The 25,298-nt window shown below is 51.8% G+C and overlaps 12 protein-coding genes across 12 annotated transcripts; 8 read left to right on the forward strand and 4 right to left on the reverse strand.

Moving 5' to 3' along the window:
- Positions 1–2,216: 2,216 nt before the first annotated feature.
- EI97DRAFT_500600 (uncharacterized protein) lies at positions 2,217–2,732 on the reverse strand (the record flags this gene model as incomplete). Its single annotated transcript, XM_033802668.1, has 1 exon — positions 2,217–2,732. One exon carries the CDS (start codon positions 2,730–2,732, stop codon positions 2,217–2,219), a length of 516 nt encoding a protein of 171 aa, XP_033654471.1.
- Positions 2,733–3,542: 810 nt separating this feature from the next.
- Positions 3,543–4,805, forward strand: EI97DRAFT_500601 (uncharacterized protein; the record flags this gene model as incomplete). Its single annotated transcript, XM_033802669.1, has 5 exons — positions 3,543–3,618; positions 3,751–3,973; positions 4,008–4,035; positions 4,149–4,533; positions 4,564–4,805. The coding sequence occupies 5 exons, from the start codon at positions 3,543–3,545 to the stop codon at positions 4,803–4,805; spliced, it is 954 nt and encodes a 317-aa protein (XP_033654472.1).
- Positions 4,806–5,396: 591 nt separating this feature from the next.
- EI97DRAFT_441713 (uncharacterized protein) lies at positions 5,397–7,379 on the forward strand (the record flags this gene model as incomplete). Its single annotated transcript, XM_033799713.1, has 1 exon — positions 5,397–7,379. The coding sequence occupies one exon, from the start codon at positions 5,397–5,399 to the stop codon at positions 7,377–7,379; it is 1,983 nt and encodes a 660-aa protein (XP_033654473.1).
- A 1,146-nt stretch (positions 7,380–8,525) lies between these two features.
- On the reverse strand, positions 8,526–13,021 carry EI97DRAFT_489478 (uncharacterized protein; the record flags this gene model as incomplete). The annotated part of the gene is made up of 5 exons (XM_033802221.1): positions 8,526–8,827; positions 8,893–9,342; positions 9,389–9,751; positions 9,796–10,380; positions 10,430–13,021. The coding sequence occupies 5 exons, from the start codon at positions 13,019–13,021 to the stop codon at positions 8,732–8,734; spliced, it is 4,086 nt and encodes a 1,361-aa protein (XP_033654474.1). The 3' UTR covers positions 8,526–8,731.
- A 22-nt stretch (positions 13,022–13,043) lies between these two features.
- Positions 13,044–14,032, forward strand: EI97DRAFT_303675 (uncharacterized protein). Its single transcript, XM_033794546.1, has one exon. It carries the CDS (start codon positions 13,479–13,481, stop codon positions 13,977–13,979), a length of 501 nt encoding a protein of 166 aa, XP_033654475.1. The 5' UTR covers positions 13,044–13,478; the 3' UTR covers positions 13,980–14,032.
- Positions 14,033–14,083: 51 nt separating this feature from the next.
- On the forward strand, positions 14,084–14,446 carry EI97DRAFT_375640 (uncharacterized protein; the record flags this gene model as incomplete). Its single annotated transcript, XM_033795521.1, has 1 exon — positions 14,084–14,446. The coding sequence occupies one exon, from the start codon at positions 14,084–14,086 to the stop codon at positions 14,444–14,446; it is 363 nt and encodes a 120-aa protein (XP_033654476.1).
- Positions 14,447–14,798: 352 nt separating this feature from the next.
- EI97DRAFT_375727 (uncharacterized protein) lies at positions 14,799–16,061 on the reverse strand (the record flags this gene model as incomplete). The annotated part of the gene is made up of 2 exons (XM_033795526.1): positions 14,799–15,803; positions 15,915–16,061. 2 exons carry the CDS (start codon positions 16,059–16,061, stop codon positions 14,799–14,801), a joined length of 1,152 nt encoding a protein of 383 aa, XP_033654477.1.
- A 329-nt stretch (positions 16,062–16,390) lies between these two features.
- EI97DRAFT_375481 (uncharacterized protein) lies at positions 16,391–17,728 on the reverse strand (the record flags this gene model as incomplete). The annotated part of the gene is made up of 1 exon (XM_033795507.1): positions 16,391–17,728. The coding sequence occupies one exon, from the start codon at positions 17,726–17,728 to the stop codon at positions 16,391–16,393; it is 1,338 nt and encodes a 445-aa protein (XP_033654478.1).
- A 907-nt stretch (positions 17,729–18,635) lies between these two features.
- Positions 18,636–20,273, forward strand: EI97DRAFT_375709 (threonyl-tRNA synthetase; the record flags this gene model as incomplete). Its single annotated transcript, XM_033795525.1, has 1 exon — positions 18,636–20,273. One exon carries the CDS (start codon positions 18,636–18,638, stop codon positions 20,271–20,273), a length of 1,638 nt encoding a protein of 545 aa, XP_033654479.1.
- A 523-nt stretch (positions 20,274–20,796) lies between these two features.
- EI97DRAFT_303836 (uncharacterized protein) lies at positions 20,797–22,220 on the forward strand. The gene is made up of 3 exons (XM_033794547.1): positions 20,797–20,962; positions 21,014–21,594; positions 21,643–22,220. The coding sequence occupies exons 2-3, from the start codon at positions 21,243–21,245 to the stop codon at positions 21,981–21,983; spliced, it is 693 nt and encodes a 230-aa protein (XP_033654480.1). The 5' UTR covers positions 20,797–20,962; positions 21,014–21,242; the 3' UTR covers positions 21,984–22,220.
- A 236-nt stretch (positions 22,221–22,456) lies between these two features.
- Positions 22,457–23,364, forward strand: EI97DRAFT_457689 (uncharacterized protein; the record flags this gene model as incomplete). The annotated part of the gene is made up of 3 exons (XM_033800842.1): positions 22,457–22,584; positions 22,637–23,293; positions 23,346–23,364. The coding sequence occupies 3 exons, from the start codon at positions 22,457–22,459 to the stop codon at positions 23,362–23,364; spliced, it is 804 nt and encodes a 267-aa protein (XP_033654481.1).
- A 588-nt stretch (positions 23,365–23,952) lies between these two features.
- Positions 23,953–25,298, forward strand: EI97DRAFT_466515 (uncharacterized protein). Its single transcript, XM_033801538.1, has 2 exons — positions 23,953–24,250; positions 24,294–25,298. The coding sequence occupies exons 1-2, from the start codon at positions 24,159–24,161 to the stop codon at positions 24,979–24,981; spliced, it is 780 nt and encodes a 259-aa protein (XP_033654482.1). The 5' UTR covers positions 23,953–24,158; the 3' UTR covers positions 24,982–25,298.

Below are 25,298 nucleotides of genomic sequence, written 5' to 3' on the forward strand. Positions count from 1 at the left end.
GAACCAGGAGGTCCAGTCCTTGCTGGTAGCCAGAGTGGCTTGAGTTTGGTTGTTGATCATGTTGGTAGACATGTTGATAAAGGCAGTGAGACTCTTAATTGTCAGATTTGATGATATCTGAAGATGTCACGGTGACAGAAAGATTGAATGAAGATGGGTTGACTGATTGTATTCAGGTGTGTGCTCCTGTGGGTGAGGCTGAGGCCTGACACCGGTTTTGATGTTCCTTCTCTGGGCACCAAGGCTGTGCAGGACACTAGCCACTGCAAAATCACTAGCCACATGTCCTCAGACAGTACCGGTACAGACAGTTTCTCCCAGTCCTCCTCTTCAGTCCCAGATGGGATGTTCATAAACTAGCTTACCATCTGACAGTAATATTCAAGACTCGTGGCTGTAGGATTTTGATCCTACGATACACAGGGCCTTCTTTGCTTCATCTCCTAGTGGATGGATGAACGACAACCTCGGGCTGCAATGGTTGAAGACTATCTTCGATCGAGAGACTAAAGCAAAGGCTCGACAGCAGTATCGACTGCTTATCCTCGACAGCCATAGCTCACATATCAACATGAGCTTCATCAAGTACTGTGACGACAACAAGATCTTCCTAGCAGTCTATCCTCCTCATAGTACTCATACATTGCAGCCACTTGATATTACTTTGTTCCGGCCTCTCTCACAGGCTTACTCGTACGAGGTAGCATGATTTATGGAGGATTCTCAGGCTATCTCAGCAATTACAAAGTGAGATTTCTTCCGTATGTTCTGGGCTGCCTGGGAGAAGGCTTTTACAGCTAAGAATATCTATTGTGTGCGTTAATCTGTGATTCCTTGGCATTTCACGTCGCGTCTCATCCTCCACACAAATTTGTATGGTACAGCAGACAGGAAGAATACTCACCTGAATCTCTCGATATATAGTATTTTTCTGTGCCAAATTGAAGCTGTAATTGCAGTGAGTATAGCCAAATATAGTAATACCCTGGTGTTGCAGTTTTAACTGTAGTAGACCATGTATCACGTCCACGGAGTCTCCACGCTGCCCACAATTAATGAGCCTCCTCCTCTACCTGTTATCAGCACCCACGGACTCAGTAATCATACACGATTGAATATATGCCGATTCCTGCTACTAGGTTGACATCCTCAACTGATTGCTGATTGGGAGGGTTATTCGAAAGGAGCGGTTTATAACGTGGCCAATAACCTCAAAAACTATGGCTCAGTTCGAGCGCCTGTATGTGGCAGGCTCGGCCATCCACCTCATATATCTGATGACGATTCGCAAACGTTATTTCGACAGCTTATCTGCCATGGATGGATGTATCAGGATGAGATTGCGTATTGGTTATGGGTGGAGAGAGGCGTACGAATTGATCGCTCAAATGTCTCCCACTTCCTCTCCCGGAAAGGATGGAGCCACCAGACTCTGACGCCATTTTCGATTAATCGTAATGAGGAGCTTCGAGCATACTATCGTGAGAGGATGAGGCGTTACGCAGCAGAAGATATAGTCTTCCTCGACGAGTCTATATTCAATGAGAAAACTGGATGGCCACATGGCTTACGGACCTGTAGGCTCGACGACTCGATACACGCAAGATATCTCCCGTGGGAGCACTTGGGCGATTCTCCCTGCCTATACTGTCAACGGCTATATTAGCGGCTGTACTGCTATAAAGGAGGGTTATTTCAACCATGAAGATTTCCTCACATACCTGCAAGATACTCTGCTGCCAACTCTCCGAGTTATCTATGGTCCAAAGCCACTGGTTATTGTCCTAGATAATGTGTCAATTCACACGAATGATGAGGTCCGTAGCCTCATAGAATCCGCCGGGTATTCCATCCAGTATCTGCCACCATACTCGCCAGATTACAATCCAATCGAGCTCTCATTTGGGGTCTTAAAGGCGTGGATTAAGCGCAATTATCTGTACATCCGGCAGCGGTTCCGTAGCAACTTTGGGGCTTTTCTGCAGGCGGCGGTGAGTGAAAGTGTGATAGATTTATGAGGAAGCACTTCAAGTACGCAGCTGGGGGTCTGTATGTTGAGCAGGATGTATTAGATCGTGCACGGAGAGAGATAAGAGAGCTTGAAAGGATGGGGGAGTTCGAATTTGAGGTAGAGGAGTAAGGTGGGTGAGTAGTAGTAGTTGACAGTAGCTACAGTCGAAGAATCTGGCGATATTCGCCACCATATATGTGATTCACTACCTACTTTCAGTGCCCAAATTCGTGCCTATTTCTACCAAACTACTAGCTGTACGATATACACTCTTGAAGTGCCGAAGCTCCTCTTTGAAATGGCGTACTACTCCATCCTTTAATTTGTATCGATTAACCGCCAGATCGTGTAGATCGCTCTTCAACTTCGCCATATCTTTTAGGTCCTTAATAGTCCACATCTCCTCAATCACCACGCGCTGTGCTGCCTCGTATGGCCCACGATCCTCCGCTGGTTGCTGCGCAATAAGCCATTTAAAAAAGTCCTTTACAGTCTGGCATGTATCCTCCTTCCCTGCGCTGGAAACTGGGCTTGAAGAGGTAGTGTTTTGGGTGGAGGTTGGCTGGCTTGCAACACCCTCACCAGCAGAGGTAATATCTCGTGGAGTTGCTGGCCGATGTACAGCAGATGGCCTGACTGTTGCGTACACCTGATCAAGCTGGAGGCGCTGGAGATCTCTCCGCTCACTGCATATGGCCTCATCTTCCTGCATCTGCACCATCTAGCTCATTAACTAACTCTCCATAAATTGCTCTTGCATCTTCCTCAGTCGATAACCTACATCTGACGACGACGAGTCCCCGTGCTTCCTCCTCTTCTTGTTATTTGGGTTAATGCGAGCTGATCACCTCGGATCTTCATGCCCTCGATTATATGATGGTGAGGGAGGGTGATGCTGGACTCTCCAGTAACTCTTGACCTCGACCAGTGCTCGCCATCTATAGGCCAAATTGCATAGTGAGCACCTCCGGAGACAAAACACCAGTGTTTGAAGTTGTTACACTCTTCAGTACAGCACTCCCACATGCGGTGAATAGCATCTTGGTGGCTTATAGAAGCTGCAATTTCCTCTGCGTGGGCAGCCTGGTGCTCCTCCCTTAGCAGCTGGCAGGTTCGAAATGGAGTATCTTTATCTTGAGGATCAGAGGAAGGCTCATTTGCTGTCTTTGTCCGGAAGGCCTTTTGGAGAGCCTCCACCTTAAGCTGTATCTCCAGCTTCACATCTACGTGATCTACTGGTCTCCGGAAGCATCCCAGGTGCCTGTCAATCGCCTCAGTAAGTCGGACTCCCTCCAAGATACTGAAATCAGCTAACGTCATGCTTATCCAGCTGCCCTTTGGGTGATCTGCCCGGAACTGTATGAACCTCCCTACCCAGTCAAACTCTCTCCCTTGTACAGAACAAACCTCCGATGAGATAAGAGATTCAACCTTGTCCTCGATCGCCGATATCGTAAAGTTACACCGTGTTATACTCCTACAATCCTGCAATTCACGGTGCTTGTTTACATGGATGAGATACTGTATCTCAATGTCGTATACTGGCTCAGGTGGTGGAGGAGATGAGCTCTGTATAACCATCGGTGGCGACGAGGGAGGCTGGCCAGGTAGAGGGAGAGCAAATAACTCATCTAGCTCTGCAGTAATTGTGGCGTTACGAGCTTCAAACCTCTCCTCATCCTCATCCTCACCCTCTATATCTTCGTTGGTTTGGGTAAGTTGCTTACCCTATCGTACAGAATGCGCTGACTTCTTAGGCACTGGCGGAGCCCTCTTCTTCTTCGTAACACCTGCCCTAGATGGCGTTTTCTGCGTAGTTTTTAGGGCACTCTTTGCAGGCAGCTTGAGCTTCAGTTTCGTAACTCGGGTGGATGGAGATGGCGGAGGAGATACGCGGGCGGCAGCGGCTCGAGTAGACGTCGTACGGGTGCATTTTGGAGCCATCTGCAACACCATAAGTAGGTGAGTATAGGCCTCTGCCCATATAAACGTACAGCTTCAAGTTTGACCTAGTTCTAGTAGATGTATGTGGGGATTCCAGTATAGTTTATTTCTGTCTGAGTTCTCATACAAAAAATGTGGGTGGATGAGACGCGATGCGAAATGCCAAGGAATCACGGATTAACGCACACAATAGATCCTCTCTGGCTTCAAAGCCTGCAGCCTCTATCCTTTCCAGCCTGACATCATCCTCGATCGTTTCAGCAACCCTGAGGCTGAGAGACCTTCATCTAGTGAGAGCTCAAGGTCAGTCCTCATAGCTGAGGATTGGAGGAAGGTTTCTAAGATCCTGAGAGCAGTAGTTGACGATGTGTATAATTCTAAGGCCCAGCAGCTCTCACAGACGATCCACTCGCTATCGACCCAGAATATACTGTTGAAATTGGAGGTTCAAGGCCTGAAGAAAGTGCTAGTTAATGAGAAGAAGTGGCAGCAGCGAGGCAAAGTGCTCCAGCTTGAACTACCTCCAAATCAGGATGGTGGTGCGATCTTTTGGAGCCCAAACAAGGTGCAGATAGCACGTGAGTGAGAGGTGCAAAAAGCAGAGGCAGCTAGGGCAGAGAGACTCCAAAAACAGGAGGATATCCAGCGCAGGGCAATTGAGAAAGCTGAGAAGCAACAGGCTTTGGAGGAGAGGCGTCGTATGAAGGCTACTACAAAGAAGATTCGGCTTCAAGAGCAGGCACGGAGACAGCAGGAAAAGGAGGACAGCAGACATGACCGGCTTGCTGCTGCGCAGCTCCAAAAGGACATCCAGTCTGCTAAGCAGGCTCAAAAAGCAAGGAAACAGTAGTTAATTGTCCCTCAGAAGCTTGATAGCAGCAAGCAATCTGTTGTTGAGGTCGTCAAGGCCCCGCAGGCGACAAATCGTCGGGGGCGGCATATCAACCTCCCTACAAGATATTGCGATTAGCTACCTAGCTAGACCTTTTCTCCATACTTGATTGCCTATTAGTCTTTAAAATCAGGCGATAGAAAGATTTGTGTGAGGCCTAGTAGCTTCAAAAGCCTGTGAAGCTGCTCGGCGAAAATCGTGCGCCAGGTGAGCCCGTGCGTCAAGCGAGAGAAACGGGTATTCCTCCCTACAGGACGTGAGTGCAGGAGCATATTGTCAAGCAGACGTTCGGGTCGCATTCTATTACAGTGCCGACATCCTTACTCCGCATCTCGAGGTATTATCGTCGCACACCACTATCCTGTATTAGTGAGTGGTGCAGACGTTGTCGTTTACCTGTCTCGCCCTACCTAAGCTTCTACCTTTACCTCCGCTACTTTCAACAATGACAACAACAACAACCTCTTCATTCTCTCTTTAACAACCCTCGAACAGAACACACTCTCATCCAATAACTCCATCCTCGCTCTGTGCCTTTTAGTTTTCCCGATGGCGCAGAACCGCAGGACCATCGGCATCCCCCGCTTGGCGCTCTCCGAAGAGCTGCAAGCTCAAATCAGAAAAGCCGAGCAAGTGGGCGGAATAACCCATGCAGAATATACTCGCAGGTGGAATGAGCGACAGGCTGAAGGTGCTCGTGTCGCCCAGATGCTGACCGTGGAGCAAGTGAGACGACTGCAGCAGCGCCCTTCGACTACTGCTTCTGCTGCTGTCGCTGCTTCTTCTTCTTCTTCTTCCTCTTCTTCGTCTTCTTTTACTCCTACCAGGACTTCATATGCCACTGCAGTTAGGATTTCCACTGACGAAGTACCCGCCAAGTTGCGTAAGCTGTGGGTTCTCCCAGCGCAATCGCGCGCAGATATGCAGCGTGCGCAGCAAATGGCTGAATTGACACCGGAGGAGCATAACCGCCAGATGGCGGAGAAGCAGAAGAAGACGGCTGATCTGTGGACTGCGCATCTAGCTCGACAGGGAAAGCAGAAGGCGAACGGAAGGAAGAAGAGTGCGGCCGAGAGGGAAGAAGGGGAGGTCGACGGGGCTCCTGTTCAGATGCCTGATGAGGATTTGCACGTTCGGCGATCGCAAACGGAGGAGGGCGAGATCCGGGAGACACAGAGAAAGAAGATATCGCCGCGGACGACGGTGGTGGGTTCATCTAGGGAAGGCCAGCGTGATGGGCTGTTCGTCTCGCAGGCTGTTGGTGGCTCTACCTCCAACGCGCCTTCTACTTCACGGCCTAGGCCTACACCAACCATCGCTGCACCCGTTGCACCCGTTGCTTCGTCATCTACCACTACGACCACTACTGCTTCGACCTCACCTACTGCAACAACGCCCACTCGCAACACCCTCACCTCGCCAACAGCCACTCCCACTGCCGTCGTCAAAGAATGGTGGAAAACCATCAACCCCAAATCCCGCCGCATGATCGAAACGGCCAAAGACCCAGCAAAGCGTCAGCTCCACGCCACCTTGGGCAGCTTCAAGGACTGCATCTCACGCTGCGAGGCCCTGATCCAACAATCCGCCACCGCCTCGTCTTCCACCTCCCGCGGCAGCAACCCTACTATCCAGTGGCAAGCCACCCTAGACAAGGAATTCAACGAGCTCCGCAACCACATCCACAAAGCCGAATTCCTCCCGGGAATCGACGAGTACGTCCTCGCTCGTGCGCACATGCTCGACAACGGCCTTACCCGCATTTTCTCCCCTACGAACCGCACCGCGGATTCCTTCCCCCTCGACATCAGAGAGGACGCGAAACAGCTCTACGTCCGGTGGTCCGAGAAGAACTTCTCCATCGAGCTGCTTCGGGGAATCATTCCCTCCCTCACAAAGGACGCCAACCGCAGCGCCGATAAGATTGACGCCAAGTTCAAGAGAAAGTACGGCCGCAACGCAAACTTCTACGGCCAGGGCGATCTCGTGCTGGGGCAGTGGTGGCCTACCCAGCTCTGCACGGTGCGGGATGGCGCACACGGGTCGGCCCAAGGCGGAATCTTCGGTGAGAAGGGCAAAGGCGCGTATAGTGTGATTGTCGCCGGAGGAAGCGGCTACGAAGACAAGGACGAGGGCGACGTGGTGCTGTACTGTGGGACGGAAGCGAAGGATGGTGCTACGGCACCGACGGAGAATACGACTAGGCTGATAGAGAGTTGCGATTTACCTAAGGGCAGACCCAACGTGGACAGGCAGCCGGTGAGATTGATCCGTAGTGCCAATCTGCCCTCGGGCAATCCGTACCGGCCGGAGAGGGGATATCGGTACGATGGATTGTACGAGGTTGTCGGATATGAGCGGTTGAAGCATGAGGGCGCCGTGTATCGGTTCAAATTGGTGAGGTGTCCTGGCCAGGGACCGATACGGTGCGAGGGGTTGGGCAAGAGGCCGACGAGGTGGGAGGTGGAGGCGTATGATAAGGAGGTTGCGGAGAGGGGGTTTGGGTTGTCGGAGGCGATGAATGCTCGTTAAGTGAGGGGGTGTTGACATGGGATGAGAGATGAATGGGTTTGGGTATGAACGATTTCGTTACCATTGGCTCGAGGAGCGAAAGCAGCAAAAAGGTTTGAGGTGATTGGGTCTTTTGGGCTGTGCGGACGAGCGATGGTTGTTCAGTGGCGATGTGGTTGGGGATGGGTGTCGTACTCGGGAAACCCACGTTTCATTCTCTCTTCCTTTCGGCCTTGATCTGTTTTGGCCTGCTTCTGAGCAAGGAGTACGGCCGTTTTTCCAAACCCGAGGTCCGAGATCTAAATGTGCTTTTATTTTGAGCGAGACATGCAGTCGCGAGTGTGGAGGCAGGAAGAAACCCCGGACTAGTATCAGACAAGGTTGCTGTTCACGATGAGAGAAGTAGAAATGTCCAGATTGATATCACTGTAGCTGCAGGGAAACGGGGGGGGTTGATCGTTTTCCTAGTGAAATCTCCTCCAGGGAATCTGCTTTTAGGACGAAAATGCGGCAAGAGAAAATTGGAAAACCAATTCAAAAAGGAAAAAAAAGAATGAAAAATGAAAAAAAAAAAGAACATTTCCTTCTCTTTGGTCATTGGTCCCGACCCTTAATAAATGCCATCTATAGCTATAGGCTTTTGTACTTCTTTTCGTTGCTCCCCTACTTCTCGCGTAGTTCATCTTTGATTCTGTTTAGCTCTCTACTTATATAGCAAACCGTATCACACTCATGTTTACAAGATACCACGTGCACAGTGCTGTTCAAATGCAAAACCCTCACATTATTATCACTATTACATTCCCTATACCCCACTTCCACGTCCCCCAAAACCTCGTGTACCGCCTCCTTTCACATCCGACTCAACACCCATCCGGCCACTCTTCCTACTGCTGCCTTCCACCTCCAATCAAACGGCCAAGAGGTGCAGCATCACAACAGACCTTGCAATCAGGCTTACTTGCGCTAGCTAACGAGGTACTCTCAGGGACACAGGAATCGCACGAGAAGTGTTCACTCGGGACGTGCAAAGCCTTAGCAACAATCTCCACCAAGCGAAGTGAAGCGTGCAATTAATCCCTTCTTCCGACATCCGTACTCCCCATTATGACACCTCCCGGCCCAGACACCCGCATCCAAGAAGAAAGCGCCTAGAAGACATAGCGATTGCCTCAGTAGCAATAGCCCATAAGCCATAAGGCCTTGCTATCATTCATCCAGAAGACACCGTAGAAGGAGAAAAATAAGACCATGCAGAGGTATCTAGATAACAAGCAGAAAAAAGAGAAGAAAAGAGAAGAAAACCCCGAAACCCTAGTACACAAACGCTCGACGCCCAACCGCTCAGTCAGATGACGCATCTTCATGCTGATTTACCTCCGCGGCAGCGTCCCCGTCATCCGTCCGCCGCCCGCATTGAGGCTCTGCCGCACAATCATCTCGGCCGCCTGCGCAGCAGCTAGTCTCTCCTAAACCGTCGTCGTTAGCCATCCAGCCGCTCCTTGCCGGAAGATATGAATAAACAGAGACATACCTTCTGCCTACTCCGATCCTTCAAATACCTCTCCGCCTCAGGCCTCATCCTCAGTATCCTGAGAATCATATCATCATTCGGCTCCGCCTGCGCCTCCCTCCTCTTCTCCTCCTTGGCCTTCTTCATCGTGCCCAAGTTCCTGCTCAGAAGAATCGTCTTGTGCTTCCTCGTCGGCATCCCCAGCAGGCCCATGGCACCTCCGAATTGCGGCCCCATGGCCGCCGGCGCCGACATCCTGTTGCTGTTGAGGAACCTCGCCGAGTGTTCCTGTTGGCGCCTGGCGTTGGCGGCGGCCATGGCTTCCGAGGTGCGGATGAGGTCTTCGGTCGTTTCGAAGTAGAAGAAGTTGAGGTTCTGGAGTTCGTGGTATTTGGGGGATTTGAGAATGTCCATGGGGACGCCGTTGACGTTGCCGTCTTCGTCGACGGCGTGGAAGAAGTCGAAGAGGAGCTGGTGTCGTTAGTGGTGGTTTGTGCGAAATGACAAACGGACCCACCTTGAGCCATTTGAAGACGATGTCAAGCTCCTGCTGTGTCAGGGGACGCTGCTGGGACAGCTTGTCCGACAGCGGAGGGACGAGCAGAGACTCAATGGTGGAAAGTACTTCCTTCCATAACCGTGTCATGACCATTATCATGGCCGAGTCCGTCAGAGTCTGCTTCATGATTGCAAAGTTCTCGTTGAAGTAATTGAATAGCGGCTCCAGAGCGTTCGTAACATCCTGCTGTGTGGGTGCTTGGGCCACAGACTGTGGTCTCGTTGCTCGGAAGTAGCTCGTTACCGAGGATACAGAGATACCCTTGTTAAGCATGGCTTTCAGAGCTCTGCGAGACAGGCAGTGGTGGATGAATGCCGAGAGCTGCACGTTGTTAGCACCGTCAACACATGTGCTGAATTACACACCTTGTCCGTAATGGTCCGCGTCATGTCTCTCTCAGTCCTCTTCAGAGTTCTGAACGAACGGCCAAAATAGAATTGAATGTCATCACGCTCGCCCTCCATACTAACACGCAGTAGCAATCGGCCTTGCGTGTCCAGATCCAGCCAATACTCCCGAGGCATATAATCTCTGAAATGCGAAGGATCAAGTTTGAGAGACGTGCGACCGACACAGTCGTGATCGCCAAGTGTATCCCAATCCCAAATCGTCGCAATGATATTGAGAGGACCATTGGTCGTGATATCGACTGTCTCCTCCCACCGGGGGTTCAGGCTACCATAAATGACGCGAGTTTTCGCGAGCCTCTTCTGGTATTCATCGCCCAGTACCACATAAGGATCGCTAAGTCCATTGATATCACATGCTTTGAGGTCCTCCGCTTCTATGATCTTGATAGTGAAGACGTAGTTGGCGGGTCTGCGGTCCCGTTGTGACGCGGGCGGCGTGTTCTTCTGTATAACGTCGGCGCATGCATCGACGTTGATCTCGCGCTCCAACTTGTCAAGCTGCTGCATTGCATACTCGACATTGTTCAGTTTCACTAGAGACTGCACGGGAATCAGTATTGAGTTGTGCATCTTCAAGCGGAATTCTTACCTCGGGCCAAAATTGGAAAGGCTCGATCGTATCCTTCTGGCCATAAAAGTCCTTTGCCATAGAGATCCACTTCTCCTGTCGCGTTTGCCGTGCAGCCGCCTCTTGCTCTGGCGTCAGACGATCCATCTCCTTGCTGAACTTCTGCTCGAGCAGCTCACAGTACCTAGCCAGCCCACGTCCTATCGACTTTGATAGAGCTGTCATGAACTTCGCATACTGCAGGTCGTCGTCCCAGTTCAAGGATATGATCTGCTGAACGCTTTGATTGAACGACCGAAAGATATCAACGACCGAGACACTGTGCCTTTCGTCGTCGGAGGGGTCCGGGTTCTGTGATTCAATCTTGAATAGATCCGCTTTGAACGCATTCTCCACCCAGCCAACGATATTCGCATCCGTGGCTTCTATCCATCTCCAGACGAAGTCCTGCAGTAAGCCCTCCAGGTTAAAGCCGAAGCGACGTCCTGGCAGAGCCTCGGCGTGAATGCGACGAATATCGACAAGCTCCTTGTACAACTCGAAGCCATCCGGTATAGGCACCTCCTCACCTTTTTCATGCGCAACATCCATGATTCGGGCGACGAGATCTCGGGCGTCTGCAGCATACGCAGGGAACATTTCTTCGACGAGGCACATCATGGGACTGACGCCCATGATTTGCGGATTCTTGCGGTAGCGCTTTTGAATCCTTTCGCACAACTTGACGACGGCTCGCCCGAGCTCTATCACGTGGTAGAATTCCCACTGCTCCTTCATCTCCGGGATGTGTTTTGCGAGCATTTCGCGGTATACCTCCGCTGCCCGTTGCCGAAGTGCCCCTTGTAACTGCAACGTGAACTCGTCCAGAGCCTCGGGTGCCGCGCTGAATAAGGGGTCATCGTAGATGTGATTGTTTAAAACATACATAATTGGACCAAGCGGTGGCGCTTTTGTATCGTACACCAGGAGCATCATCTCAAAGAGCTCCCGCAGCAGACAGTCATGCAAAGCGCTCAATATCTGCTGGTTGAGCGCATAATCAGCAATGGGCCACTTTGTCCGGTCGAACAGATTCTCTGGTACGTGGCTCATCCTGTGTGCCTTCTTGTCCGTGGGCGGTGGCTCCTTGACGTAGTTGAAGGCGGCGTCGAGAGTGTCCAGGTCGATTTCCCGCTCTTGATACTTCTCCCGTATTACATCTAAAAACAGTACGAGGCGTGAGGGGTACGGAAGTCTCCACCGCAGCGCAATCTCGTTCAGTAGCTCTGCCGACTGCTTGGACAGCAATTTTATCGAGGGCGTCTCGTTAGTTGCCTCGCTGGGTTGGAGTTCCGTGTCGGCGAGGTCGTAAGTCAGGGCTTCTTTGACGATGGCACGGTAGTATGTCCTAGGATCTGGAGGGATAAATGTGAAGGCAGCGCCATCATCCTCCGAGCTGTCGTGAAGGCTGAGGGCGCTCATATCCACGGGCTGGTCAATCACGTAGGAAGACGAGGCTTCCGTAGAGGCCGGATTGGTGATGGATGCGTCGGAATACCCTACATCTGCTGCGGCACTGGGCTTGAACTGAGGTAGACTCCCACCAGGTGAGCTCTTCGCCAACTCAGGGTTCGACTGCACAATCGCCAATATCATTTGCGACAGATCGGGGATCTCCTGATTCTTCCACGCCTCGTATGCCTCCTCCAAATCGAAATCGTCGCTGTTGAGCGTTTTCTTGCTCATCAAACTCAGATGTGCCTGATAGGTCTTCAAGTCCTGCAATGCCGCCTTCTCAGTCCAGACAGACTTGTACCGATTGACGTCCGTCTGCACGTCTTGGTAAGATATACCGAATATCCGCGACACCACCAGCACCAATGGCATATCCTTGACCTCGTAGCTCCGCGGTACTTCGACCTCGATGGAGGACCCGCCCGCACCGCCATTCCGCTGATTGTCCGCCGAGAGATCTTGGTCATGCATGAGTAGCTTCTTCTCCATGGTATTCAGCCTCGAGCTCAGCTCCGGCCGATCCCTCGCCCAGTCATGATCCCTCAGCGTCGAGCTAATCAACCTCACGAAGAGCGCGACGTGACGATCCACCATGAGCTTCCAGCTGTCGTCGCCCGGGGGCTTCCCCCTGCCGAGCTCCTTGGTCGCATTTGAGAAGAAGATGAGCAGCAGATCCTCCACTCTACGGTCCTTCTCCATGGATTTGCGGAATTGGGGCGCTTTGAACTCGTTGAGGAAGACGGCGAAGGTGCGTTTCACGGCGGCGTCTGCGTATTCCGGTCGCCGCTCCTTTCCCACCAAGACCCCTGTTATGCGCTTATCCAACTCGTTCATGAACCCATGTGGGAATCGTGTGCTCTTGGAGTCTCGGATCAGGGAGAAATCCTTGACGAGATCGGCGACGGAGGTGGAGGAGCGTTGGACCGGCTTTGGGGCAGCGACATGCTGGACCCGTTTCTGGCGCGGCTGGAGCAGGTATGCGAGGTAGGCTACGCGGAGGGCATAGAGGTAGGCATCTTGGGCGGAGACGGTGCGCTTGCTCTTGGAGCCCTGGCGTTGGAGGCGGTCCTGTTGCTGGACGCTGTTTAGTCTGCGATGATTGATGCTCCGGGACGACATAGTGGGCGAGGGGCTGAAGTCCCGGAGAGCTCTGAAAGCTAGGAATGCGTTTTATCGTGATCTAGCTAGCACCTTTGGAGAAGGAATCGAATGCCCAGGCTGAACTTGCTCTCGTGGGCTAGAGAGACAGAGCTGTGGGCGAGGGGTTGGTGTTTGATACTGGAACCGCGGGCGGTGCGGAGATTGCAAAAGTTAGCACAGGAGCAGTAATCGTCTTCCCTGGGCAATCGATCTCTTTCCGCAGTGGCAGTGGTAGCATGCCCAGGGACTGCGACGTGCTTGGAGGTGAGTAGTAGTCGTGGTGGTGTATTCTGGGTGTGGTGCGTCACAGATAGATCCACGGGCCAGGCAAGGCAAGGCGTAAATAAAACAGCAAGCACCAACAGCAAGGCCACGTCGGCTTACCGCTGACGATCTTTCTTTAGCTTCAAGCAGAAACAATCCTTTGGCCTTTGATATGGATTCGCCCCCGTTCTCAGCGCTACCCTCTCTCACCCCTCCTCCTTTCCTCCTTCGATGTTTCAGCCACGAGAGCAACAGCCACACACCCCCTTGGGGTTGCCCCTCCCCGAATACGATTTCTGGTCCGTGCACAGGGCTCGATGTCACATGCTACCTTGGAACTTTGAACGGCGCCCGGCCGCCTCACCATCTTCACGCCGTCGCGTTTCCCTCACGATCGTATGTCGCCACCACGCGTCTCCGAACGTCACCGCTCGTCATCCGCACACATTCGCTCCTTCTTAGCGGACGGCTCGATGCACCTGCCACCAGAGGAGCCGAGGGTGCTACCTGCTCTCATCCCCATCCCCCTTCCGCAAACATCACTTCACCATCCATTTCTACCACGACGACGGCTATACCCCGAGGGCATCGACTGAAGATAAATCGCAAGGGATTCATCAACACGTCACCGCAAGGGACCGGCTTGGTGCGCCATCCTGACGACATATCATGAACACACAAAATATCACCTATCTCTCCGAAATGGCATCAAACGGCACAACAACCACCATCACCACAAACAACCTCTCCAACATCCCTTCCTCCTCCCACCAATCCATGTCACCCACCGGCACCACCGCGACCGGCAGAGCCGACCGCCCGCGCCTCACCGAGTTGCAGAGGAAGAAGAACCATACCGACTCGGAGCAGCGTCGCCGCGAGGTCATCCGCGCCGCCTATGATCGGCTCGCCGAAATCGTGCCCGGCATGGCGGGCCATGGCCGCAGCGAGGCGGCTGTCCTGGCCGCCGCCGTGACGGAGATACGCAGGCAGATTCTGCGAAGGGTGGAGATTATCGAGGCCATGAAGGAGGCTGGCGAAGATACGGGCCATCTGGAGTTGCCAAAGGATGTGGTCGAGGCGGCGCTGGCGATGGAGGAGGAGGATCCCCTTACGCCGCAGGAGGGCGGTGCGAAGTAGGACCGTGAATACGATGGGATTCTGCGCGTAGAAGTTGTACGAGCGACTCCGGAGCCGACTTGGTTGACGCATTTGGGGCCGCAGTGCGCGAGGATCAGGAGGAGAAGAATAACCCTGGTACTAGAAGGCGCATATTGCACTTGCGTACCCGGATCAGAGGTTGTAAGACGACGAACAAGAGTAGATATGAAGGCTTGATACCTGGGTAGATTAGATACGTCTGTATTCATATAGTGACTTAAAGAAACGAACAACCATTTTCAACGCATCTCCCATGTCCCATGAACCTCATAACAGCCTCATAGGAATCTTCAACTCACAACTCCCAACACCCTTCGACCACCCTCCCCCATCACAGCCTCTCCACCTCAACCAAACACCTCTTCACACCAGCCCCCTCCAACCCCTCAAACTCCACCTCCACCCCGACACAACCCTGCCTTGCGCACTCCTCCTTAAACCCGTCCACACTGCCCCCAACCCCAAAATACACCCTCTTGGCCGCCACCAGCGCCTTCCCTTCCCTCACCCTTTTAATCAGCGCCGCCACCGCCTCCGTAAACGCAGATAGCGAACCGGGGCTGTAAATCGTTTCGGAGCCCAGGATCAGGGTCGTCGTGTCCTGGGCGCTGGGCACGAGAGAGAGGAGTTTGGCGGTGGGGGACCAGGATCCGGATATGAAGGAGAGTTTTATACCGAGGGAGAGGAGGGAGGCGCGGAAGGTGGTGAGGAGGGCCGGGGTGAGGTCTAGGTCGTCGGCGGCGAAGTCGTGCTCTTTGGGATTATTGCTGGTTTCTTGCTGTTGCTGTTGCTCCTGTTCCTGGATCGCTAGCGCGATGGGATTCTGCGCGGATTCGCCGAAGAGCTCGACGGTGCCTTGGACAGGGAGCGTGGACACCCAGGTGAGCAGGAGATTCGGCAGGGTAACAAGGCGGAGGACGTCGTAGTTGTAGTCCATGAGTGTAAAGTCCATCCGTAGTCGATTCTTCAGGGCATATTGGAATAACAGCAACGAGGGCAATGCGGTCCCGCATCCCATTTCTACGACATGTTGGACGCGATACATGTCATCTAGGTCTCGCCTGGGTCCGCGGTCTAGCAGGAACTTGACGAGGTCGAGGCTGCATTCCCAGGTCTTGTAGCCGCCTTCGTAGACGTTGGGTTGGAGGTCCGAGGACGAGAGGGCGGAGAGGGCGGGGTTGGTCGAGGTGGAGGTCGCGGAGGTGTCGAGGTCGTCTTCAGCCATGAGTTGCAGGCGGACATCGAAGAGTTCGCGCCGGGGGAGGACGGCTGTGTGTCCTTTTGGGGAGGTGAGGCGGAGGAGGGAGTAGGAGAGTTTGGAGGGGAGGGTGGTGAGCTTGCGAAGGGGTTAGCATGCCGTGGATTTCATAGCGAATGTGAAGACCGGGGATTTGTGCAAGATATAGCATTATATAGAATAGGCAGGTTTTGGAAACCAGCTACTCACCAGTTCGTCTAAGGTATGCCGCCTCGCTTCGATCGGAGCTGGAACCTCACCCCGTGCCCCTGTATTGGAATCATTGGAAAGCTGAGCATCATTGGGATCCTCCTCTATATCGTCTCCCGAGAACCCAAAACTGAACGGTTGCGCCATCTCTAAGGTGAAGGATATGTAGATTGCTCAAGGCGGGGGCAGAGGTGAAAAGCTTATCGATAAGGGCCTAGCAACCTTGGAACCTTGGAAGGAGGTCTGCGCTAAGACAACTTAATATCAACGTCTCGCAATGCACTCTTTCAATGGCGACTCACTGATTTGGATGGCGAGGGATGAAAAGAAATGAATTATCAAGTAGACATGAGTATAGGAAAAGAGGAGGTCAAGGTGATCTAGAGATGGAGTATCCAATATTCGAGATCACCATACAAGCTGTACCTGCGTCCAATCCAGCGACCATCATCCAAATCCTCACTCAAAACTGCCATCTACCTTGCCCATACGACTGGAGGCTCCTTGCCACTAGGAAGTTCCCGAGATGTGTCACCACCGTACCTCCCCATCCCAGCCTCATAGGCCATATTCTCCAGCCTCCTAGCCTCTCCTCGGGCATCCTGCAGTCTATTGGTTGATTTCTCTACCAAACCTAGATAGTGGTGGATGGGAACATCTCTCCGGTACCCCAACTTTTCCGGTTCAGCAACGGTGTCTCTCAAGTCCTCCAGTGCCGCGTCGGTCACTTGCAGTTTGATCAGGATCGAGTTGACGTTTTTGTAAAGTTCGTGACGGTATCGGGACACCTGATTCAGAAGTTCAAGCTGCCTCTCATGATCTTTACGGCTGGCTGAGTTGCCCCCCAGCTTTGTCCAAAGCTGTGTGAGAAGTTCGTCGCGATTCTGAGACAGGGCCACTTTGTCTTTGACTGCGATCTCATGCATCGCCTCAAGCCGCTGCTCCATATATCCGATGAGCGTTAGTAGAGCCGTACTCCTTTGGATAAGATCTTGGATCCTCTCTTTGTTGGCCGTAACGTGATCAAGGTACTGATCGAAGACTTTCTCGTGCAGAGACTTCGGTGGCGGTTGGAAGCCGCCCAATGCGCTCAGCTTATTGAAGGCAGTCTCGAGCAGCCCAGCGTTGGCATCCTCCGAAATTCCATGAAGTACTCTCATTGTGAATTGGTTCGAGTGAATGATCATGTCTACCGTTAATCCAATCTTCGCGTTGTATGCGATCAAGTCGCGAGTGGCCTGGCCCGCGGTTTCGATGAAGGAATCAAACTCTACCTCCAGTTGGTTCTTTGAGGGAAGCCGGGAGTACCGGACTATTGTTCTAAGATCCCGGATGGCGGCCTGCGAGGACTTCATGACGTATGGCATAACCGCGGAAAGCTGATTTTCTTTTACAATATCTTCAAAGTTCGACTGAATGTTCATGAGTCCTTCAAAATCCGGTTCGACTGCCTTATTGCCTGCCGGATCTTGCCACTCTGCGCAAAATGGCAGGATGTGCGAAGAGAATGGCACTGCGCACAGGGGCGAGAGTACCGTTTGGACACAATTCTTTACGTAGAACGAGGTTTGTCCCAACACCAAGGCCAACAGACACAGTGCCAGTCCGACAGCGAATAAGGGTTGGAGGTAACCCATGGTCAACCCCAGAAGATTCATCAGGTACCGTAACATGGGCCAGAGTACCTGAAAATGATATCCATGACCCTGTTTCAAGTTGCCCTGAGATGGAAGCTGGGAAGATGGTTGCTTAGAGACGCGTCGGCTTGCGTTGTGGGGTTTTGATCTTCCATCGACATATTCTGATCGTGGCATGCGAACCTTGCGGCCTCGCATCTTAGGCTGGTTGGTGGGGGAGGGGTTGTCAACAAATTGCGGAGTACCAAAGTTGGAGGGCATTATGAATGTGGGTTCCTGCAGATTTCTAGTCCGTGGGGCGGCGCTGGGCGAAACAAGGGCGTTCGCTGGTGAAAGCCGAGCCGACCTCCCAGGCCTGGGAGTCTCGAAAACCGGTGTTGTAGACGTCCGGGCGGATCCTTCTATTCCTCTGCATTGTACAGTGTCGACGGAATCATACTTTATCTTGTTCGGTTCTTTGTTTCCGAGAGCGGGATATTCCAGATCGCTTTCAACGCCAGAGTCCGATGCCACGTCCGACACTGAGTATACCGAGGGGTCATCGTCTATGCCAGACTCAGCATCCTCCCAGGAAGCATACAAGCTGCCAGGCAGTCTTTGAGCTCGCCTGCTACTCATGTCATGAGTTGCGGAACCCGGGTGGCGCTCGACGAGGGATGAGAACTAACGATGTAAGGAAACTGCCCGGTTGTAAAGTTCACCAAAAGGAAACTGAAGGGTTAAACTAATGCTGGTCAACACAAGCAGAAAGTATACGAGTGCAGTTTATATGTACAGTTGTTTGCCTTGTCGTCGCCGCTTTCAAGTTGCTATGACGTGTTTAGCCAATGAACTGGTATGGTGAGAGGTGTGGCGGATCTGTGGCGGTGCACTGCGGAACTGATCAACGTTTGAGTAAATTTCTTCCCTGCGTACTACAGACATGGCTGTTGTTGCATACGCCGAGCATCAAGTACAAGTACAGTCAGTCTCAAGAAAGTAGGACGACGTCGGATTAGGGTTGCAGATGGCTTGATATGCCAAGGCCGCTAGCCATATCAAGCCGTAATGAACTGGCTGTCAAAACAAGCTCGCAAACCTTCAAATGCCACCACCGCGAGTTTTCCCATTGTCGCATATCCTTAGATGTGCCCAGTCAACTTCGAGAGCTAAAGCAAGATATGGAAGGGTCTTCGTTAGAGGCTGTTCCTGTACCGCGTCGCAGAAGGAGAGTCTTCCGGTGACATCCAACCATACACGCGACGCCAATCCGGTTCTAAATCCCACGACGTCTAACCCGCCTACTCCTCCGACCGACCATCGAGCGCTTGCGCAAACCCATGATCTATTCATCACATCGCCATATAGCCCGGGATCCCCTCTTCTTCTACCAAATGGCGCCTACATCTTCCAGAAACTTCAATCCTTCCTGCGCGCCCAGTATCCCCAGTTCGGATTCCAGGAGGTGATAACTCCAACAATATACAAGAAGTCATTGTGGGAAACATCCGGTCATTGGGACAATTATGCGGAAGACATGTTCAGCGTGCAAGGTCGGGGTGCAACCGGACAGACGCAGAACGCAGAGGCAGGTCAAGATGAGGAGTTTGGTTTGAAGCCGATGAATTGCCCTGGTCACTGTTTGTTATTCAGGGAAAATATCAGAAGCTATAGGGACTTGCCCATCCGGTACGCCGATTTCAGCGCGCTGCACAGGAATGAGATTTCTGGTGCATTGACCGGTTTGACCCGAGTACGGCGGTTTCACCAAGATGACGCTCATATATTCTGCCGGCCAGATCAAATCGTAACGGAAATCGATCAGACGCTTAGGTTTGTCGGTATGGTCTATGACACGTTCGGACTGGGTCCGTACAAGCTGCTGTTGTCTACACGACCACAAGACCATTTCATTGGGACAGTGGAGGAGTGGGATCGAGCCGAGCAACAGCTGAAGACTGCTTTGGACAACAGCGGCAGACATTGGGATCTCAACGAAGGGGATGGCGCATTCTACGGCCCCAAGATCGATATCATTTTGAAAGATTCCAATGGAAAAGAACACCAAACCGCAACCATACAACTCGACTTCCAGCTACCGCAACGGTTTGATCTGCAATACCAGGCTTCTCCGGAAGAACTTGCAGCACCAATGTCGCAGCAAGAATGCGGACAGCTAGATTCTGCGAATCGCAGGCCAGTTATCGTACACCGTGCCATCTATGGTTCATTAGAGCGTTTCATGGCGCTTCTGATTGAGCACTATGCAGGGACATACCCATTTTGGCTCTCGCCGCGGCCTGCTATCATTCTCTCGCTCAATCAAGATGCGGAATTATTGAGACACGTCTCTCATATTCAGTCAGTCCTGTCCGGTTTGCAGCACCCGCACGCCCCCTCGACCAACGAAAGTTCCGCAAGACCGACGCCTCGGCCACTATCGGCCGTGCATCTTCCTATTGATGTAGACACGTCCGCACGGTCCCTTGGAAAGAAGATCGCGGATGCGCAGAAGAAGAGGTACAATCACATCATTGTCGTCGGTCCCAGCGAGGTCTCAGGCCAGTCTCTGAAAATGGAAGCGGTCAATCAACCCAACATGTCCGCGACGGAGGGTGTCTTGCAAGAAGTACTCGGTAGAGCAGTTCAGGAGACCGAGAAGAGACGGGGAAAGCTGGCTGTGAATATGGATGTGAAGCAAGCTAGGGCCTATTTCGAACGCCTGGCCAACATGTATTTGTAGGGTAATGAGCCTGCCTGTATCATGGTATGTAATTGTGTATAATACTTCGATATTTCTTTTACTTTGGTCATCATCATCCTGAATCTTTTTCGAGTCAAGATAGTTATCGCTTGTTTCAGAAAGTTCAAGACTAGTAAAATGCGACTGATAGAGCTAAGAGAAACGAAGCTGTTCATCTCATTGTCGATAAGGAAGCCTAATATGCTCACGGTATGAGCTTCCCTCGCTCTTCACTGGTATCGACACGTCAATACGCTAGCAACAGAAGATGAGGCAGACATCGCCCCAGGATGCCTCTGATCCTCTCTGCCTGCTAGATCACTCTAAAAAGCATTTTCGCGAACTTGTTCGAGACGGTTCTAGGTGGCCAGGGTCGACTCAATTCTCAGTGAAGAAGGCGCAGTACACACACATGCTGTGCTGCTTGTTCATTTTGCTGGTCGCGGATGCCCAATCTCCTGGACTTAGACAGACTGACAGACAGATCTCCGACTGTTTCCTAACTTCATTCAAAGCACATTTTTTCTATGCTTCATCCATTTCAACTCTCGCTATTGATCAACATCCATTATCTGCATCTGTTCAACGACAATATAACCATCGTAAGTCCCGCCATTTTTGGTGGGACCTTAACACATTCATTTTTCCATGGTCACTCTGTGTCCTTGGGCCGCGGATCCGCCCATGTGGTAAGTTAGATGCACACTTATCGTGGCAGCGTTCGCTTATGATGCGCATAGCATATACCCTTGGGTGCCATTTTTCGAGACAAATCGCGACTTGCTAGGCTACTACGCTGAGGTGTTCCGCAACATTCCGGCTGACCTTGGACCCACGGCGCTGTTACCCGGGTAGAACCTAAGAAACGTCGAAAGATGGCTGAAGACGGGCCGAATCCTGCTCTGGGAAGACCATGGCATCCCCCTGGTTCTAGAAACAGAAATCATCAACATTTACGTGTTCGCGCACATGAACAGGATCTATCCCCTTCAAGACTACATGATAGGACTCATGCTTCTGACTCTCAGGGACCGGACGCCCAACTTGTTACTACAAACCTTGGATCATCTTCACGTCCACGCTGGTCCACAGAGCGGCATGTGCAGACTTCTTGTTAACTATTTCGTTTGGTGCAACTCCCTCGAGTTTCAGGAGATAGATCACCAGTCGTTGTTCTTCGCGGATGTCATAGAACGTTTAAGAGTCGCTGATGAGGCCCCTATGCTGAATCGACGGGTTAAGAGGCTAGAGGACTGGGCCGCATACAGCGCAATTCACATTTGTCGCTACCATGCTCATACCGAAATCCATGCTGAGATATGTAGGTTCTCTATTACATTGTCAGAGACGCTTACTGACAGTTTTGCAGACCACCGTGGGACGCACGAAAACATCCCACAGTTCCCTGAACGATCACAAAGGCGGTCAGAGCGAACATCCCGTCGACGTTGCCGCATGCCGAAAATACGGCGGACACGGTCAGAGGAGACATTTCGTGACATTTGCAGCGAGCCCACGATTCGGCGAAGGAGCTCGGAGGAGATATTACGTGAAGGCCTTTACCCTCGCATCGCTGGCGTACAAGAAAAAGGGCTGGAGCAGGTATTTCATGGACATCGTAGTTCGCTTAGACCACAGCAAGCACGGTCAGACACATATCTTGAAGAAGGCGTGGATCCGGATATGGTCAGTGAAGAGGGTAGCCAATAGGGTAGCGGTATCAAATGTGCTGCTCAATGACGCGCATGCTTGATGATTACAATTTTGTGGGTTTTCCTTACTTCGCGGTTAGCCAAGGCCAATCGTTCTTGCTTGAATTGGGATACCTGAGCAACCCGTGCCCTTTCTTTTCTTTTGGGAAGGAAGGGGGGGTGGTGGGGATATTCAGTCAACGAGGGTATCTTACCTCTGCCTTCACCGCAATCAACGCAATCACCGCAAGCTCACGCACATTGTGATAAAGTTAGACCGAGTTCCACGTTCACATTCACCGGTCTACTTTTTGGCGGTGAGCGAGAGACTTCACCCGTCAATCCGATAAGGGCACCTTCCCTTCACCGGCGCCGAAGACTTTTCAAAGCGCCTTCCTCCGTCTTACACACCGTCTGTTCTGCAAAACACACAAGCACTACCAGCATCCGGCTGCTTGATCTTTTCGCTCTGACGAACCCTATCCGCGTACAATGTCCGCCTATACGGACGACGAGTCCACCTATACGGACGACGAGTCCACCTATACGGACGACGAGTCTGACCAGGAGATTGACCTCACCGTTCCGAAGTGTCCTCACGCTAGGAAGCGGCCGTCGCCGTAAGTAGATATGCCTTGGGAAAGATCACACATCTCGTTAACCCAGACGCAGAAAGACTTACGGCCAAATGATAACCGTTGTTGTAGGGAAAGGAAAGCGACAACGCTCTTTCCAGGTCTACGAAGGATTATTGACATATTGGTCTTCGTACTTTCGGGCTGCGCTCAGTCCAGCGTGGAAAGAAGCCAACTCCAATATCATCGAGCTCCCTGAGGACAGCGCGAAGGTGTTCGAAGCCTTCTTCCATTGGCTGTTCACGGAGCGTCTTGAACGTGAAGGAACTTCTCTTTCCTCCAGGCTGATCTGCAAATTATATGTCTTCTCTGACGCGCGAGGGATCCCGGAGCTGGGAAATGCCGCCATCGACCTCTTGTTTCAGAAGACTGCTTCTGACTGGATTTTCCCCGCTGAAGACATTGGGTACATCTACAGAAACACTAGATCTGCCTCCGGTTTAAGGAAATTCATCCAGGACGACTCTGTGTGTATTGACTGGGCAGAATCCATGGAAGAAGGAGAGAAATACCCACCCGCAGAATTCTTCGCTGACATCCTCGCACGAGTGTCCCAGGGGACTCTCGTTATCCCAAGTTTTGAACGTAGGCCCACAGATGAGGAACACATCGAAAATCTCAGAAAAAAGTTGTGCGAGTATCACGAGCACCCAGACACGTCGGCCGATACCGAGAGATCTCGCTCCGCCTCAGTGTAAGTTGGTTATTTACTGCTTGATTCATAAGGTTAGCTAACACATGTGAAGCACAGAGTCAGAAGAATAATGCTTGCGGGATCGTCCTGTGACTGTTTGGAGTGCGAGACACCATCAGGTTGCCCATGGATTGTTTCCATCAGCCCGTTCTATTGCAAGACGTCTTCCATACTGTTCACATCCGACGATGGAGGTGGTTGAAACATGGGAGAGCTTGTTTATTGGGAATGGCATCGACTCTGCCTGAGGTATCAAGAAGGTGGGGAGACAGGGCTCATCAAGATTGGACCGCACAATTGCAGAGCCCATGTTACATCATGCTATGAGTTTCCACTGCTATGCTTTCTTTGCTTTATTGAGTTACGCAAAGGAGACTGTATTTCCAACAACTCGGCTGCAGTACACGATGACAATGAACAGTGTCGCTTAACACCATTGATGCAATCAAAAACCCCTACACTCTCTGTCTTCCACTGAGTTTGCACTGTGTATCGCATAGCGGTGAGATGACATAATTTCCGATCCACCCAGGTAAAAGAAGCCACCTTGATTGTCGGTGAGATCTCTCACCCCAAATGAGTTAGCCGATGGCAAAGTTTCACCTCACCTGATTTCTTATATAACTTATCCGGAGGTATCTTCCCTCCTACACCCCGCACCTGACACTCTCCTCCTATCAAGTCAACCGTTCCTTTCAGTGGAGAAAGATCTCACTGCGTAACACGGCTCTCAAACCAGAAGGGCGACGGAATCCCTTCATCGTCCCGCCGAACAATCCGTCAATACCTTTCTTTCTTCCTCCTTCCTCGCATCTGCGACGCCTTACTGGATAAAGCCAGACGACTAGCGTGAAGATCTGGGGAAATGTATCCTCCCTCCGGACAGGATAAGAACCAAGCGGCGGGACCACTGGTTCCGATTCCCAAATGTCCATATGTCAAAGCGCGCTTTTCACCGTACGTTTACTCAAGAAATCACATGAATATGCTGACCAAGTAGAAACAACTATGGACCAATCGTTTCCGTGACAGTCGGAAAAGCCGAAATGCAATTCCATATCCACAGGGGACTCCTTACGTATTACTCCTCCTATTTCAAAGCGACCCTCAGCCAAAACTGGAAGGAAGGAAAAGAAAATGCCATCAAACTGCCAGACGACAACCCAGAGGCATTTAAAGTTTTCTTCCACTGGGTCGACACTGGCTGCCTCTACGGTGCCCTTGGTCCCAACGGAAAAATTCCGCTCGGGTATCAGCTCATTTGCGAGACGTACGTCTTTGCAGATGCCCGCATCATCCCACAGCTCTGCAATGCTTGCATTGATGCACTGTGGCAGACCATCTGCCAGGAATGGACATTCCCAACGCCGCAGCTGCAGTACATCTACGACAACACGACTTCCCAGTCAAACTTGAGGAAGTTCATTGTCTATGATGCTGCAAAGACCTTCAAATGGGAAAACCTTGATAGTGACCGCCAAAAGTATCCTCAGGACTTTCTCGCGGATGTCATCCTCAAACTATATGGCACGAAGTCGGCGCCGGGAGGTATGGGACGCGGAGCCTTTTCAAAGGAAACGAGACTTTGCGAATTTCATGACCATACACACCCGACGAAGGAATTACAACACCGACAGAGCGTCCAGAAGCCGTCCACTACGCAGGAGGTTACGGGATCACGCTTGTGACGAGTTTGCTATACTTGGGAAAAGGGCCAGCGGCTGGCTCCTAGCTATGGTCGGTTAGGCCGATGACGAACGAAGGTGCGGCTTGTTCACGGCCTTGGGTTTGCTCCGGTGGAAGCTTTCCTACTGGATTTCTCTTGCATGAATTCGGCCTCTTACTGGGGTTATGCGAGAATTCACACTGCTCAGGGCAAAAATTGGATTCCAAATCCCTCAAGGTCCAGGTCATTTCAGATATTTTCACATAGGGATGGAATCCACTTCACTCTGCCACAGAGATGAATTTAGCTAGGTGGAGGCACACGATACAATGAAATGGC

This window comes from Westerdykella ornata (assembly GCF_010094085.1).
Source record: "Westerdykella ornata strain CBS 379.55 unplaced genomic scaffold EI97scaffold_8, whole genome shotgun sequence".
In the NCBI taxonomy this organism is placed as follows: Eukaryota; Fungi; Ascomycota; class Dothideomycetes; order Pleosporales; family Sporormiaceae; genus Westerdykella; species Westerdykella ornata.